General features: G+C 38.0%; 1 protein-coding gene across 2 annotated transcripts in view; it reads right to left on the minus strand.

Moving 5' to 3' along the window:
• ZFPM2 (zinc finger protein, FOG family member 2) overlaps window positions 1-18,841 on the minus strand; it is a 499,730-nt gene that overhangs the window by 162,787 nt on the left and 318,102 nt on the right. For both annotated transcript variants that reach the window (XM_061123614.1, XM_061123612.1), the window contains exon 5: window positions 9,304-9,415. In XM_061123614.1, the coding sequence (XP_060979597.1) occupies window positions 9,304-9,415 (112 nt within the window). The remainder of the gene's footprint in view (window positions 1-9,303; window positions 9,416-18,841) is intronic.

An 18,841-nucleotide genomic window follows, 5' to 3' on the forward strand; every position in this document is an offset into this window, starting at 1 on the left:
AGCACTCAACTGAAGATACAACAGGACCCTCAGAAACATTTGCAGGCTTGCCTCTCACTGGTCTTATTTGTAAATTCTCTGTTCTGACTAAAGACTGATGCTTTCATGACCATATGAACCATGGCCTGTAAACTTTTAGACACAGAATTTCAACCTCCCCAAATGCCTTCCCCTTTTCTCAAATATATATTCAACTTTCAATATCCAACCAAAATTTCCCATCCTCTATCAACTTTGCCTTGACCATGTAAGACAGAACTCAGTATTATGCAACCTCCACTAATTAAGCTCTTTCAATAAACTCCTTAACCCAGGGGTGTGTTTCATGTTCCTCTGTACCCCTCATGACACCTGGGCTGTATCTTGTGCAGAGCATGTGATCAATTACTTTTATTTGGAAAAATTATCTTATGAAATACATTTATAGAGACACTAAAGAAAAATATGTATCACTGGAAAATAATTTAATTTCCAGGGATGAGGGATTTCATGGGTAAGGCAAAGATTTTTGTTCTTTTAGTTTGGATTGTATAAAAAGAAGAGCAGGAATGTAGTTAAAACAAAAAGTGATTTTCATTTGCAAATATTTTTCTTGAATTATATAAGAAAAATAAAGTGAAGAAAACTATAAAATAGGAATACAAAAAATTTTTACCAAACCATATCACCTTTACAGAAATACTTTTATAGTTTCAAGCTATTTCTTTCTGTGTGTTTCACTGTAAATATATATATTTAAATATAATTATAATCATACTAGGCACAAAACCTTATATTTTCCTTTTTTAGTTGAAATTATAATATAATAATTTTTTTATGTAATGCACTTTTTTAAGAATTATTCACAATATCTTACTCTGAAAACATTCCCTAAAGAGTTGTCCCTCATTTTAGCTGACAAAGATACTTTTGGGGGTAGCTTTCAAGATTAGCATCACTTTGAATGACAAGCTAACATCCTTGAATGATAGTGAGTCACCTCTCAAAAGACCCCACTCTTCATTTTTCATTTTTATACTTATGAAACTGATATATTCTTAGTTCTTATCATTTGCCAACGTCCTACCTGGGTTTTTACCCCTAAGAGACAGAAGCTTCACTCATGAGTGGATCAGGATGGTTTAGGATATTTTTTTCTCCAACATATGAGAATGCATCTAACCCATGGAAATAATTAATGGTATGATCGTGCAGGATTATTTACCAACATTTCATTAAGGAAACTCACAGTGATGTTGATATGAAAACAAATGTATTTTTTCATATCAAATAGCACACATTAATAACAACTCAGGACGTAAACTATTCAGTACGACCAGATTCAGACTGAAATAACATCAGTAAATCACTAACATAATTGTAAAAACAGTAAATGCATAGTAAAAAATGGAAATGGCAGAAGGCCTGATATTTGCTGAAGTTGCTGTCATTCTGCAATTTGCAACAGACAACTCCATTGTAAATAACACACTCACTGGTGGGGTCACTTGCCTTGACCTTAAGAACCCCTCAGAAATGACAATTTGAATCAAAACGATGGTTTTCTAAAGCAACCATTTTTAACAATCACAGATTCCTAGAACAGGCATAATAAATTGCTTACTCCTCCAAACATTTCTCATTCTTAGAGAACATAACCAGAAAAAGCCTCAGATGTTCATGAAACATGTTGGGTTTTCGGCATCACGTTATCCTGTGGTGCTCTGCAATCAATTACTGTTATACCACCATCATTAATAATTTTCTTAATGAAAATGATTCTGTTGATCTCCGCTGTATTTTAATTATCAGAGTTAAGCATAATTACACTGCAGCTCTGAGCTGGCATGTGGACTCCTTTAGGGCGCAATTTTGTTTTAACACACTGATAATGTAATTTTACATTGTGTCAGTTTGTTTGGTTATTATCCAGTTGTACAATTCCACTGTATTCCTGATAACAGATAATAACCTTAGTACCTCCTATATCCTGAAGTCATTTAAAAAGCAATATTGGAATTCTGCGACTAGCTAACTTAATCGCCTTATGATTTTATAATTCCTGCTGCTAAATATTTGGTTCAGGCACCCACCCTCTTTTAAGAATATTGTAAAACTAGACAACAGTTATACATTTTGTATGCACTACAAAATGGTTAAATAAACACTTAAATATGAGCACAATTTTTTCATTTCAAATTACTTTCTTACTCACATAGATTTAGGTCCTTTAAGGTAAACATGAACTTATAGGCTAGTTAGGAAAACTAGCTGCCAAGTTGGACAAGGCTATTGTTTCAAAATTCTAGGAACATGCAACAGATACTCTATTTTAAGCTGGAAAAAAGTCCAAACCTTTGCAAGGGTCCTTTACAATGACAGATCTTTGTTTTAAACAGTTGATCAATTTAGTCAGTGTGTAGAAAGTTGTTCACCAAAGTTAGCTCGTTAGAATTATTGTCATTATTTTACAGTACCTTGAACATAGTACCCAACCAATCAGGGCTTAACTGAATTAACCACATCGTTACATTTATGGAAACAAGCAAAATCAGAACTTTGAAGATGGTCATGGAAAGATTTTGGAGATTAGTCTTCTCCATGACTTTAAATTCCTGTGGTCTTCAAAGCAAGAGAAATCAGCAGAAGGCACTGCTGACACTGCTGTTTGAGTTCTGGAAAACTTCTTCTGAAAAACCAAATCACAGCATGAGGGGGAAAAAGTTTCGCTGATAAATATGCATGTAAATTTGTGAGGAAGACCAATAACCTACAATCTTGGCTTAGTAAATTGTATCTTCCAAACTCTGCTAATTGTGCTAATTGGGATTCAAGGTCAACATATTCAAGACTGAATCCAAATTTCATCACGTATGAGCTATATATCCTTAAATTACTTAACTTACCTAAACTTGAGTTCGTGTTTGCGTGTGTGCTAAGCCACTTCAGTCGTGTCCAACTTTTTGAGACCCTATGGACTATAGGCTGCCAGGCTTCTCTGGCCATGCGGATTCTTCAGGCAAGAACACTGGAGTGGGTTCCCATGCCCTCCTCCGGGGGATGTTCCCAACTCAGGGATCGAACCCTCATCCCTTTCGTCTCCTGCACTGGCAGGTGGGTTCTTTAGCACTAGCACCACCTGGGAAGCCCCAAACAAGTTTACTCTTTACTCTGTAAAGTGGGAATAATTCTGCTTACATTATGATTTTCTAAATAGTAAATCAGAAAACATATGTAAAGAGCTTAAAACCATGCCAGGCATAGAATAATTGCTTAATAAATGGTAACTGCTATTGCTTGCTTTAATATTATCATCATTATCTTTACACTAGCATTTTAAATAAAACTTTCATTAAAAATATCATGTGCCCAAGGGGAAAAATCTATCTTTAGGCAAAGGCTTCTGGCCTCTGATTCTGTAATACAGGTCTCTGCAGATACTGTGGTTTCATAGGGCCTAAGTGGGACTGAAGGAATTCTTGGCTATACATCTGGTATCAGATGACCATGTTTCCTTGCACACTTGCTTGATGCCAGTGTGGAGGCCTGGCTTCATTTCCCCTAAATTTGTGCTGACATATAACCAAAAGCCAAACTGGACTGAGAATAAAATCATCTGCAATATAATATTTATGACAACATATGCAGTTATGTGAACAGGTGAGTCTTCACAAAAATCCTGTGAGATGGCCACTGCGATTTCACTTTTACAGCTGAGGAAATATGATTTAAAGAGGAAAAGTGATTTGCTCAAGGATCCATCTGAGCAACAGTTGTTTTTTTCTCAATAATATTGTGCTTTTATATAAAAACAAATCTTCTATGGTTAAGGTAAGAGTGAGGGTTAGTTGATACTTTTTCAGTCCTTTGATTGACAAGGTTTATGCTCTTCATCCAAATACCCAAAGAATGTGGCTCTCTAAAACAACATGGCATGAAAATCCAAATAACTTAATTATCCCTCATTTGGAGGGAGCTGAATGAACAAACCCACATTTAGAATGTTTATGGTGCTAAAGGTATAATTTTGAATGCTCAAAAACATGAAATTCAAAGTGACCTATTTACTTTTCATAAATGAGAAAGGTCACTATATTGTGCAAACACTATAAAAAACATTAAGGTATAGATAAAAGAAAAGGGGTTTCCAATGCTTGACAGGTATTCACAGATTTTAGGAGCAAGGGGGCAGACCTCTGCTCATCCTCCTTCCAGCAGTCTCCCTTTAGCCTCAGCATGGTGCTTTTTAGTATTTTTCCACTAGAGATAAGTAAATTAGAATTATCTGGAGTCTGCTGAGAATAATGGCAAAAACCAGACAACCCAACAAGTCTGGTCCATCAGTGTCTGGATGAGCTAATTACTTTCTGGAATGAGAGGGGGTAGTTGAGGCAGGGAAAAAAGTACATCAGATTATAATATTAATGCCAAGTACTATTTTTTTTTTACTCAAATAAAACAGGATGATTGCAGCCTGTCAAATAGCACTAAGTAATATAATTCTATAATAATTATTAGATGGACACCTGGAAATGAAAATTTTATCATTATACTTAATGTTAACACCAGCCCACATTTAATAATACTTCAAAAAGTAAGTATATCTCTTAAATGATAATGGTTACACATTAAGTAGTCTATCTTACATGCCATAAGAAAAATATTATCAAAAATTTCAGAGTCAAGGCATTTAAAAGTACAACATATATGTATCTTACATTCTATTTGTATTAATCAATAGGTACTAATATACTTTTAGATAGCCAGAGCCAATGAAAGTGACTTTGGCATGGAATTCATAAGTATTGTGGTGCTTAGCTAGAAAACAAAATAAGGCAATGTAATTTGATGTTAGTGAGAGCTGATCTTCAGTGAGAGCTCTTTAGACATGAGGAGTAATGTGTTGCATGTGGGTGCATGGATGTTAGCCTATCAAGCGACCATTCTTTATTATATGGAAGTAGCACTTAGGTTTCATTTGGGGAACTACTTCTCCTGTGTCTCATTGTGTCTCCTATGTCTCATTGGCTTATATACAAAACTACAGAGGACTGTAGTTTGAAAAGAAGAGTCACAGTGATTAACTGGTTCAAGGATTGTATGTGATGTACCTCAAACAAAATCCAGAAAAGCTCTATTTGCACGGGCATTGCTCTGCTTGTAGAATGTAAGTTTAGAGCTTCCCACCACTTGACAAGAACATTTCTGAGAATAAAACACACAAAAGAAAGATGAAGCAGAAGATAGAGACAGTCTGGGGACAAAGTCTGAACATCTGAATTAAACTGATCCTGAAGTTTAGAATATCCCTTGATTCTCAGTTATATGAGCAGCTGAATCCTCCTACCCTCAACATACACACACACGTGTGTGTGGTTTTTTGCATAAACCAATTTCATCTGGATTTCTATCATTTGTAAACAAAAGAGCCCCAACTGATAAGTAACATACATGTTACGAAAATGTCTCACATACTACAGATGTCCAAGTCAATATGTACCTATTAAATCTAAATCACCAATTTCTTTCAACTACAAAACTCTTTTGCTTAGAGTAGGCTTATCATACGCAGGGGCTCCCCTGGTGTCCCAAGGGTAAAGAATCTACCTGCAAGGCAGGAGACATGGATTTGATCCCTGGGTTGGGAAGATCCTCTGGAGAAGAAAATGGCAACCCACTCCAGTATTCTTGCCTGGAGAATCCCATGGACAGAGGAGTTGGCGGGCTACAGTTCATGGGGTTGCAAAGAATTGGACATGACTAAGTGACTGAAAGAGTTAGACTGTGAAGAAAGCTGAGCGCCAAAAAATTGATGCTTTTGAACTGTGGTATTGGAGAAGACTCTTGAGAGACCCTTGGACCACAAGGAGATCCAACCAGTCCATCCTAAAGGAGATCAGTCCTGGGTGTTCATTGGAAGAACTGATGCTGAAGCTGAAACTCCAATACTTTGGCCACCTCATGGGAAGAGTTGACTCACTGGAAAAGACCCTGATGCTGGGAACGATTAAGGGCAGGAGGAGAAGGGGATGACAGAGGATGAGATGGCTGGATGGCATGACCGACTCGATGGACATGAGTTTGAGTAAACTCCAGGAGTTAGTGATGGACAGGGAGGCCTGGCGTGCTGCGATTCATGGGGTCGCAAAGAGCTGGACACGGCTGAGCGACTGAACTGAACTGAAGTGACTGAACAACAAGAATCATACCCACAGTCTGTGAAGACAGAAGGCTTCAGAGCCCATGCAGTCCTCGTAGCAGTGATTCCTGGGGCCCTATTTTCCACGATGTGAATGATCCCTAGTATAATCCTAGAATACTGAGGTATTCACAGGACTTTGAGTGAACTATCCCTTTCCTCCGAAGGCTTTTTGATTACTAGCAATTAGCATCAGGCCTCTGAAGCCCGTCTAGGGGATCACAGTAGAGTCTACAGCAGAGTTTTCCCAAGTGGTGTCACCCAGAGCACTAATTCCAATGTTCCTAAGGATGTCCATAGGAAAAAAGTTCGTATATCATACAGTCAAATGAGTTACAAAGACTTTTGTTTTATTTCACTACAGGACTTCTCAGAGCATTAAGCCCAGCAGGCCTTGTGAGTTTTCAAGAAAGGCCAAAATAGGCAATATTTGACCTTTCCTTTAATCTTAGGGTTATGTGAAATGCACTTTGGAAAGTGCTATATTATAATACTCTGTGATTTCAGAGTGTTATAGTACTCTGAAATGCCTAAGTAGTATAAGAGAATTTACTCAGCATGGAATAGTGTCAAGGGGAAAGGTAGAGTCATACAGTTCAGAGAGTATAGGATTTGGAATCATCAAAACCTGGATTCAAATTTGGATTCTCTGTTAGCTCTCCATGAACAGAGACAACCATGCTACTGCTCTAAGTCACTCACATCAGGTTGTGTAAAATGAGAAACATACTACCTATCTCATCTAGCTGTTTGAAACCTTAAAGCAAGGAGAACTTATTCTAATATGTATAACTCAGGCCCTTAATTAGACAGATATGTGTTTGCACCCCACTTTAAACACTTAGTAGAATATTCAGGAAATATATATTTGTAACTGAATCACTTTGCTATACAGCAGAAATTAACACAACATTGTAAATCAAGGATACCACAAATTTTTTTGAAAAAGTAAAACAGAGATACAGCTACATGACCATGACAAATTACCTAATCTAGCCATGTCTCAAGTTCACTTTTTCCTCCAGTTCACTTTTTGTAAAATTGAGTAGGATGTTAATTATCTACTAGGAGGTATTAAATTACAATTAAATGAAGTAATGCATATACAGTAGTTACTGCAGTCCTTGTTATTTGAATTGCAAAACCAACTGGTCTTGTAAGTTGAATAATATCAAGTTACCTTTTGTAGGTTAAAAACTATTGTATATTAGGGATTCATACTGAGTAGATTGCAAAGGCAGGCAATAATAGCTAACTTTTTACAATTTTTTCTTTTTCTAACATATAAAATGACCATAAAATGAGGTGAAGAGAGCAATGAGGGAAGTGCATAGAATTTGGTATGGGAGTACCAAGGAGAGGATTGGGGGGTGCTTAATAAAGGGTAGCTGTTATTATCCGTGTACAAACTGAGCACACAGTTGGGCTTTAGCCATGCTTTATGAGTTAATTAATACGCTTCTGCAGATTACTCCCAATTGTTTATTGCCAGGAGGATTCAGGTATATCTAACTATAAAGCAAACACACAAATATGTTCAAATTAAAGTACTCCATTGAGCACAGAATTACAATTTTGTTATAGCTTTTCCCCTTATGTAACAATATAACAATCTTCTCTTCTAAAAGAATGCCTGATTTAAACATGTAATGAATTTGGATCATGGTAGAAGAACAACTACCCTCTTGGTTCCTCCATATTATATTGCCATCATAGAGATAAAACATTGTACAACAAAAATTTATTCCCAGTCATTGATCCTACACTCCAAGCCATCGTTTCTGTGGTTTGCATTCTGAATGTGGACACTGGCAAGCTGGTTCACTGCACTATTGCTTTCCATTTTGATAGAACATAGTGACATATCCTGGGAAAATCTCACTTCCTTTCTAGCTAAAAGCTCCCACCAGCATACCACAGGTATTTGGGGTTAGAAAATAAGTGGGTATGGGACCAGCAATTACAGAAGGAAAAGGAATATAATCAGATCCTGGTGTGCAGATTGTTTTTTTAGCTAGCAAATTCCCTCTTTCCGGTATTTCAACTTTCAAAGGCTTATAGTAGTTTAAAGGCAATCCTCTTATAAGTGTACAAATTGTAATGATTATAGGAACAAGTTGTAATTGTTTCTAGCAAGTTTTTAAGAGTCTTTGATGTTATGATTAGTGTTTTATATGTTAATATATTGATAGGGGTGCTTATTTGCTTGTTCCCTTGTATGCTTTCATGGTTTCTAGGTTCAATGTGCAAACACATCTTTGATCTCAGTAGGTCTATTTGGTTAAAAAAGAAAGCGAAAAGAAATTAAACATGAGAAGCACAAGGTTTTGCAATATTTACGAAGAAGCGAGATTAGGGATTTCACTCAAAGTACAGAGCTTGGGCCCAGAACGTGAATATGGAGGAAAGCGCAGCCAACCACATCACAGGCGCAGAGGGGCCTGAGTCTGGGGGAGCCGTCCCACGACGTGTGTCAGGGAGCGGCGGCTCCTTTGTAGCCTGGGCGTAGCTGTGTGACGCAGTCTAGGCTGAAGCCACACTGAGCAAATCAAAGGCAAAGCTCTGCAAGCCATCGCTTCCTCTCTCCCATTTGCCTCCTGCCCTTCAGAAATCACCACGGGGAGGAATTCTCAGACTTTGCAATGGCTTCCTTTTCAGCTCTGCGCTCATCCTGTGTGATTTCAAGAGACTGGCTGGAGTTCAGTGCTTCCCGGATCACGCACCTTGTCACCCTGACACGGACTGCTCCATTTCAAAAGGAATTTACTTTCTGATGGATAATGCCTCAGAGAGGAATCTGAGATCTCATCAGACCTGCTATCAATAAAAGTAACGGAGAGGAAGGTACTAGTCAAGACACTCAAATCCGTGGTGAGGTGAATGTGCGTGGTGCGAAGTAAAGGCCTAACACCTTTTGTTTTATGCTGAACGGGGTGGGGGGTGGAAAAAAAAGAAGGAATCCGGTAGTCTTTGCTGAAAATACAGGTTAGGGAGATGCATAAGGGAAAAAGGAAGAGAGAGGATCCCATTTTACTTTGTACTCCCCTCCCAGCTCATTTGGGGCTGTTCTGCAACGCTCAGGTTTCAATGCCTCCAAAGCGTGAGTGAGAGGCTCTTGCAGTTACCTTTGCTGTACACGATGCAGTTGTTTTTGTTGTCTTCCACTCCTTGCCAAGTCACATCCAGCAGCCACTTGGGACCAGCAGTCAGCACCATCGGGACCTGAGCCTTTGTCTTCTGTAGAAAGAATGATAACAAACAGATGCCATTTGCTTTCGTTGATTACAAACTTGAATAATAACAGTACTAATCATTTTATTTTCCCAAATAACTAAATCTCCCAAACCATAATCCAAGTCCTTATTCCCCCGTCTCATGATATCTTTTTTAAGACGACAGAAGCTGTAAAGCTTTACTGCTTTCACTAATCTGAATGGTAGAATTATTATCAAGAATTTTTTTTTTTTTCCTAAATGATACTGGATCAGATCTCCAAGATTAGACAGATCTCTTGCGGCTCTGAATTATAAAGAGAATGCAGATGACTTTCATTGCAAAGAGCAGAGTGTTTAGAAGTGAACTTTAGACACATTGTACTTTAATATCAACAGGATCTCACTATTTCCTGAAACAGACAGGAAAGAATTTAAAGAATCAGGGTCCATTTCAAAGCTCTATCCTGAGCAACATTTATATTAAAGTAGGAATTTATTCTGAATGAATAATGAAATCCACCGAGCACCCTTGTCTAAGTATGGATATGTAGCCTGACTGAAACTGAAATAATATTAATGCTAATGACTCACTATACACTGTCTCCAAAAAGACTATAAAAGAGGAATTGGAAATAAATTCAGATGCAGAGCAACTACAGCATGACAATTCCTTGCTCTGAGAAGCACAGAAGCAGGGAGACAAGTGCTCTAGTTCTAACAAAATACTTTCAGTGTACATTTTAAATATAAGGTTCATCATTTTAGGCTGTTTGGTACTCAAATTATTTGTCTTTATGTTAGCATAGCTGGAAATCAACCAGGGAGGAAATAAGTAAGTCTGAGCAAAACTGGTGTTTCCCGATGAGTCAGAGTGAACCGACATTCAGACGTTTATCATTCACCTACCCATGTTCTGTATGTCAGCTATCACAAAACCACCACACAGAGTACCATGCAAGGGTCTCAAGGTAATTTTTGAACTAAATTTTCACCTAGATATGATCCTGCTGAAGACACCTCCTCCCGTTTGGGGATTTGCTAACGTGTCACATGCTATCACAAATTTCCCAAATTGGCATTAGTAAGTATTCACTTGAGGAGTTCTACATAAGCTGGCCATTTCAAATCTCTCAGGAATCCGGAGACCTCATTTCACTGGCCAAATGACAACAATGATTGCAGTGTAGATATCAGATCTACTGATGCTGCAAAGACATATTAAAAACTATGCATCAAATCAATGCTAACTCACTTTTGACATATCAATTATATTGTAAAAGGTAAAACTACCATAAAATATTCTTAATGGAAAAATCAACTATGGTGGGCAAACAAAAATAAGTCTAAAAATATTTCAAATATTAAAACAGAGGAGGTGGTAAGCTGGATCAATCCTAAGAAATACTAGTATATTGATTTTTCAGAGTCAATTCAGTATGTTAGTCACTCAGTCATGTCCAACTCTTTGCGACCCCATGGACTGTAGCCTACCAGGATCTGTGGAATTCTCTAGTCAAGAATACTGGAGTGGGTTGCCATTTCCTTCTCCAGAGGATCTTCCAGACCCAGGGATTGAACCTGGGTCTCCTGTATTACAGGAAGATTCTTAACAATCTGAGCCACCAGGGAAGCCCTTTTATAGCCATACTTTAATTCATTTTGAATTCTTTAATTTTCTACTATCTATCTCAATATTTGGAAAGTAAAACCATGTAAAACAGTTATCTGAAAGCCCCATGGGAAGAAAGTAATTTTATATTACAACTTTTTAAAACAATCTAGGCAAAGGGTTATCAAGTTATCCCTCTGGCTATTAGTCTAAGTGATGATCTTGTTTTTCCATTTTCAAAATATAATTTGAGAATAAGTAAGCTTCTTGAAGGGTTTTCCTGGCAGCTCCACTGGTAAAGAATCTGCCTGCAATGAAGGAGACTCCGGTTCTATTCCTGGGACTGGAAGATCTGCTGGAGAAGGAATAGGCTACCCACTCCAGTATTCTTGGTCTTCCGTGGTGGCTCAGCTGGTAAAGAATCTTCCTGCAATGCTGGAGACCTGGATTAAGTCCCTGGGTTGGGAAGATCCCCTGGAGAAGGGAATGGCTACCCACTCCAGCATTCTGGCCTGGAGAATTCTATGGACTGTATAGTCCATGGGGTAGCAAAGAGTCGGACACAACAAAGTAACTCTTTTTTCAAGCTTCTTCAACCTGAAATGATAGTGACTGACAGGCAATTAAATAATAGGTCTCAACTGTGTATATTTCAGCTCCTTGTACTTCTAGAGAAGCAGCAAAGTCTATAGATCAGGGTCAGCAGGTCTCCAAATCATAAGCAGAACTAATCACAAGAGAGACTCCACCATTTCCCTAAACCTGCCCATGGGGGATTTAGTGGTGTTATCTGTAACACCTTCTCTCTTCCGATCTTAAATAACAGACTTCAACAACAGGCACTTGGTTCATTTCTATTGTAGTCTCTTATTCCATGAGAAAGGCATGCATTTTAAATGATTTAATCTTTATATGCCATAGTTCTTAAAGCCACATGCATTTTGACACAGTAAATCAGCTTTTACAATTTTCCATCAGTTCAGTTCAGTCGCTCAGATAATATGAACACTACATATTGATCACAAATTCTTGAGGGGACCTTTTGCTGTAAAGTAGATCAACTGATCTGCCAATATCACAGTCTCTCATGCATTTCACAGAGGAACCTACTGATCCAGTCTTATGCTTGGTTCTAGGAACAGGAGCAGGGCTTTTTCGGTGAAGGATACAGGTGCATTAAAACAAGTTTACTGTAAGGCAGTAAGTATCAGGTAGGGGTGCAAAGTCATGTGTAAACTGTTGGGGTCAGTGAAGGGCAAGCATCCTGTCCTGTGGGTTCTGGGGACAGGATCTTGAAGGACTGTGCTCACTCTCAGTCATGCCCAGATCTTTGCAACCTCATGGACCATAGCCCACCAGGCTCCTCTGCGCAAGAATGCTGGAGTGCGTTGCTGTTTTCTACTCTAGGGGATCTCCCTGACCCAGGGACCAAACCTGTGTCTCCTGTATTGCACGTGAATTCTTTATCGCTAAGCCACCAGGGAAGTTCCCTCTTGAAGAGCAGATAGGAAGAATTTGCATTTGCTGGTAATGGCCCTGGACAAAGTCTGAGCAGCGTATAAGAGTGCTATGTACAGGAAATAGTGACTAGTTCTGGGATTCTTTGGTTTCAGTTCTTATATAAAGTCTTCATATACAGAAAGCACTAGGGAACAGCTGGGGTTTCCCGGTAGCACAGTGGTGAATAATCCACCTGCCAACGCAGGAGACACAAGAGGCGTGGGTTCAATCCCTGGGTCGGGAAGATCCCCTGGAGTAGGGAATGGCAACCCACTCCATTATTCTTGCCTGGGAAAATCCATGGACAGAGGAGCCTGGCGGGCTACAGTCCTTGGGTCGTAAAGAGTTGGACACGACTAAGCAGACACTACACAGGAAATAGTTCCCTGCCATCATTGGAATCATCATTGATACTATTATTATCACTATTGATAAGTCAAAGAACCATAACAGCATATGCGTCTGGAAAAGCAGGTTAGAAATAGATCTTGAAGGACCTTTTCATATCAAGCAAAACTTTTTTTTGTGCCTAAACCTCGGAGCAGAAGGAAAATGGTAAAGATGTTTTAAGCAGGAAGAATAAGGTTACTACTGTTGCTGCTACTTGGGTGAAATCTCCTACTTACAGTCTTCACATACATTTTCAGATAAAGATATTTTGCCTCAAAGATTAAATAATTTCCTATAGGTTGAAGATGAAGCCCATATTTATATTTAGCTCTGTTTCCAAACACTACTGCTCCTAAGGTGACCAACTTCTGGATTTTCCTAAGACTGAAGGGTTTCCCAGGATGCTGAACATTTAGTGCAAGTCCTGGGCAAACTCAGATGGACTGTCCATCCCTGCAGCTCCTACTCCAAAACAGTATTAGTGGTTCACATCCATGAAACACTTGCTAAATACTTCTCCTGAATTATCTTATTTGATTTTTGCAACTCCGGCAGTTAGGTATTTACATTTTCTCCATTTTTTTTTCTACATAAGCAAATTAAGATTTAGAGGATTTGATTTTGTGGCACAAATACATATAGTTATGTGATATCCATTCTTAATGGTAAGTTAGGCATTGTATCTTTTAAAATGTTGGCAAACCTTTATTATGCCTGGGCTCAGGAAGAAGCTGACTTTTCAAGAAACTGAATTGAAAGGAAAACAATTTCTTTGACTCCAGATCAATAAGGCAAAAGCAAAAATGTAGCAAAGAAACACTGTGAAAGCTATACTCAAGCTGTAAAGTATAAGTAGATAAAAAACATCTCAAGGGACCAGTTATTACAGTTTTGAGGAGGTAAGTCAATTTCTTTCTGAAGAAGTCAACTTTTGTAGAGATTGACTGCCTCCAAAGAAGATTACCAAGTATGAGAAGGAAGGTGTTAGTCAGGATTATATGAAATCTACACTGTAGCAAAATCCATGAATAGAAAATAACAATAATATCCACATTGATCATTAGGTTTCCTTTCCCGTATCTCTATCATAAAGATTCATACAAGTCTAGAATGTTAAGGGCCAGAATCAACTTTAAAATTCAGTGAGTTTAATTCCATAATTTCACAAATGAATAAAGTGAAACCAAAATGTTTATCTAGCATCCAAAGAGGTAGGATACAATTGGTACAACATGTTGGCAAAAGAGAATGGATGTAAAATGTATGGTAGGGCCCCAAACATGAACACCCTAATTTCTTGAAACATGTGAATATGTCATTTTACTTGGCAAAATAGCTTTTAAGGATATGTTTAAGGCTTAGAGTTATGATGTGGTGACAGGACCCCAGATTACCCACACGGACCCAATCTAAACACGAGTTTCTAAAAGTAGAAGGGGAAGGTAAAACAGGAGTCAAAGAAATTTGACATGAAAAGGGTTCCACCTGCCTCTCGCTCTTTGAAGATGGCACACTGCAGCCATGAACTGCATGTGTTGGGGTCTAGAAACTGGGAATGGGCCTCAACTGAAGGAAGGGAGAAAAAGAGGGATTTCAGTTCTGTGACTTTAGGGAACTAAATCTGCCAACAACCTCAATAAGCAGGAAATAGATTCTTCCCTGGAACCTCTAGAAAGGAATGCATCCTGCTGACAAATTGGTTTTAGTTTGGTGATACCCCTCCTGGGCTTCTGATGTATGCATGCACGCTAAGCGCTTCAGTCGTCTGACTCTTGGACTACATCCAAAACTGTGCAACCCAATGGACTGTGGCCCGTCAGGCTCCTCTGTCCACAGGGTTTTCCAGGTGGGTTGTCATTTCCTTCTTCAGGAGAATCTTCCCGACCCAGGGATCAAACCCATGCCTCTATGTTTCCTGCAATGGCAGGTTGGTTCTTTAGCATTTGCACTATCTGGGTAGAACTTTAATATAATACCTATGTGTTTTAAGTCACCAAGTTTTTGACTATGTGTCTTGGCAGCAAAAGAAAACTAATACAAAAAACATTCAAATGTACTGACTTATGGTTTAAAAAAGAATTTCCTTATCAAATGTACTCAAAAGTGTGAAAGAACTCTCCCTTTGTTGGAAAAACACCAAATATTCATTGTTATTCCACAATCATCAGATATATTTAATATTTTTCCCTTAAAGTATGAAGAATACAGTGGTAGCCGCCAATTTTTGTTTTTATAACTGGGTATTTAAAACATTTTATGATTCACTATTAACTTTATAGTTGACATGTGATAGAAAGGACAAGACTGTCCTTGGATTGGGATGATCTAGGCTGGAATCCTGATACGGCTCTTGGCAGACTCTGGGACCGGAAAATCAGTTAATATGCTGAACTTCAGGGTAAGTACCTGTAAAATGGGGATAACGATTTCCACCTCAAAAGTTGTCTTATCAAGCAACCAGCATGGTGCTTTGTACACCACAGGTACAGCCCAGACTTGTACCGACTACCTACATGAATAAAGGAATTAAAATGTGCGAAGAGTATTTCCAGAATCCCTATTTCTCAGGCACTGGTAACGTTTACAGGGATTAGGATAGAAGTCAAGACAAAAGCTACGATCAATTTAAAGACGGTGGTAGTCACTACTGCTATTGATTAATTATTTCCACCTCTCTATTTCACAGGGCTCTTTTAAAGTTAGGTATGGGAATACATGACTTCACTCCACCAATAAAATTGAGTCAGCAGTGATTCATGTCACTTTCACAAAGAAGCTATAAGACCAATGGACTCACCATCATGCCTTGCCTCTGTTGAAGTGACTGTCAAGCATGTAAAGAAGGAAGACCTCCTAACCACAGAGGCTACGTAATATGAGAAAGAAACTTCAAAAAAATTTATTTGGCCCTGAGAGCTCTTAGTTGTGGCACCAGGATCCTCCTTGTGATACACAGGATCTAATTCTGAGGGGGTGTTGAATCTGGGTCCCCTGCATTGGGAGCACAGACTCTGAACCACTGGACCAAAAGGAAAGTCCCAGGAAACTTTATTCATGCAAAAACAAACAAACAAACAAACACCTATTGCAATATTAGGGTTGCTTGCAACCTCAGCAAAACCTAACTCATCCTCATGTATACACAGGTTTTCTTCTTTTTTTTTTTTTTCTGTATTGAAACAACCCACGGGGTTTTACAGGTTACAGTTTGTACTTTATATCCAGGCAGTCTCTTTTGGTAAGCAATTTAAGATATAATGGACACCTGAATTTCAGTTAAGCTGGAATGTTTTAAAAAGAAAAGGAAATAGTGTGTTCTTTTGAGGCTCTGCTTTGTAAGTTTAAGAAAAATTTGCACTCCGAGACACTGTTTGAACCCAGAGTTTCATACTTAGACAGTCTACAACTAGACAAACTTGACAAGGACAAAATGGGTCAAAAGTGTCATTTCTTAGGAATAATTAGAATCATCTAATGTGGATAAAAGAGGTCAAACTAGCATCCACTTCTCACTAACCTTTGGAGTTACTGGACCGACAAAGGAGGTAGCCTTCAATAAATGTTTATACTCAAGCCAAAAGGTTAATGGAGATAAAAGTAGGCAGCCCAAAGGTAAAGAATAGAGGATAATTCTAACCTAAGAAACTGGTGACATAATGCTGTCTTAGGGATTCCAAATTTTGCTGAAAATAATTGCTGAAGATTTCCAAACTCAGGCTTACAAAGAGCTAGAAGTCTTAGGAAAATTTGACCCGTGAGAAGAGACTGACATTACAGTCTTAAAAAACAATAACAACAACCCAGAAGTGGCATTTGATGGAAAATTTGGCCTCCACTGACTTTAGCTGGGAAATATAAAAAAAAATCTCATTAGAAAATCTCAAACTATTGCCATGAGATACACTTTCATGCTGCTGAAAATTTTCCTGATGTGTTACTTCCATAACTTGGTAATAGGTGAAAAGCACTGGGCCTGTTTGACAACATCCATAGCTATTTTAACAATTCATAGCTGTTTCTATTCTCTCAGCTTTAAAAACATATTTGATATTAGGTATTGGAGAATTTCCAAATTATTGTAGACATTAGATACATATAACTGGTACCAGAAGAACACACATACATATATATACACACACAGACATATATATTCCTAACCCTTAGGAATGAGATGTCCCCACCACTGCCAATCTCTCCCAGTTGAATTACTCTCTACATCTAAATGAAAAAAAAAAAAAGATACTGCATGTGATTTGACCTTGTACTACCACAGGGAAAATTTTACACAGTAAAAGTTTTGGTTAATGTATCCAAGCAGTTCTCCACACTGGAATTAAATTCAAATTCAATCTGACAGTCATGAAAACTGTATCCCTCTCCTTTTAACTGTGTGAAGTCTCTAGCGGCAGTGAGCTAAAAATTCCCTTCACCAACAGCCTAGTCTATAGAGGCATAATAACTTAAAATCTTGGACTACCTGGAGTGGGGAGAAATGTCAAGTGATAACTGAAAGCCCTGCACAATTGTATTCTCAGGAATTCTGGTCATGGTATACAGCCTCAACATTACTGATTTGACTAGAACTATAAAACTTTAGTGTGACGATTTCCACCTAATAAACTGCTTTTTACTAAATATCCCTTAAAAAGTTATACAGGACACCTCATGAATGTTTGAACTTGATGCTACTGAGGTAAACAATTTTTTTTTTTTTTCTTTCAGAAAATAAGAGTATCACTTTAAACTACACAAACGGGATCATAGTACTTCCTGTGGTCCCAAAAGGTCAAGTTATTTGCATGACAATATAGAACCAGCTTCTCAGCTGTAACACCTGAATATTCTTCATGGCCAGTTAATGCCAGACACCAGTCAACATAACTAAGGGCGCCATGCTCTGTGCTTAGTCGCTCAGTCACGTCCAACTCTCTGGACTTGGGCCCGCCAGGCTCCTCTGTCCATGGGGATTTGCCAGGCAAAGAACACTGGAGTGGGTTGCCATGCCCTCCTCCAGGGGATCTTGCCAACCCAGGGATCTGGGCATCCATTAAAATCATATATTTCCATTAAAAATAGAATGATAGGTTTAAAATATAATAAAATGGTCACTGTGCTATTGATACATTGGGATGTCCCTTGAGTGAGAAAAGCAGTATTCCTTTGTGTGTGTGTGTGTGGTATAGAAACAGATTTAGACATGTAAGTTTAAGAATTTTCAAACTCATACCGAGAATCTCACTTACAGTCATGGCTTAAGAAACAAGAAAATAACTTAGTAAAATATTATCCCATTTCCATTGCTTGAGAAAAAAATGCTAGTCACATTTTCAAACTGAAGTTCAAAAAAATTAAGAATATTTTAAAATTACAAAATACATGAAAAGTCTAAAAGGGAAGGACATCAGTATTGTGCCATAATAAGAATCACAACACCATATACCATTAGGCACAGAATAGATTTATGAATGGAAATCCCAGGAAGTTTCATTAGAATACTGTTTTTCTTGAGCACATTTCTACAAAATATCATTTAAGGATGGCATGAGAGTGAAATTCCAGAGAACTTCAGCTAACAAATGTCTCCAAGTTCACTGTGGTATGTGGGATCGCAAACATGATAAAAGACTTTTCAAAAACAAAATGAGTGTGAAATAAAATGATAGAATTCTTGGCTACTATATACATACTCCTTATGTCAAAGACAGTTTTATCTCTATGAACCCAGAATTTAAATAATCATTATCTCTGAGGTATATTTGCTTTTAGTTCTCAAAATGGCTGAACACATTATCTTAATATGAGTCACTGCTTAAATATAGAAATCTTACTATAAGAAATAATGATCTTTTAAGAAAGGGAACACAAATAGTTCCATATATACAGATCATTAAAACAATCTCTTAACTTCCAAATAAAAAGAATCATTTTGTGACATTTAGAACAATAATA

Source organism: Dama dama, chromosome 21 (genome assembly GCF_033118175.1).
Source record: "Dama dama isolate Ldn47 chromosome 21, ASM3311817v1, whole genome shotgun sequence".
NCBI classification, from domain to species: domain Eukaryota; kingdom Metazoa; phylum Chordata; class Mammalia; order Artiodactyla; family Cervidae; genus Dama; species Dama dama.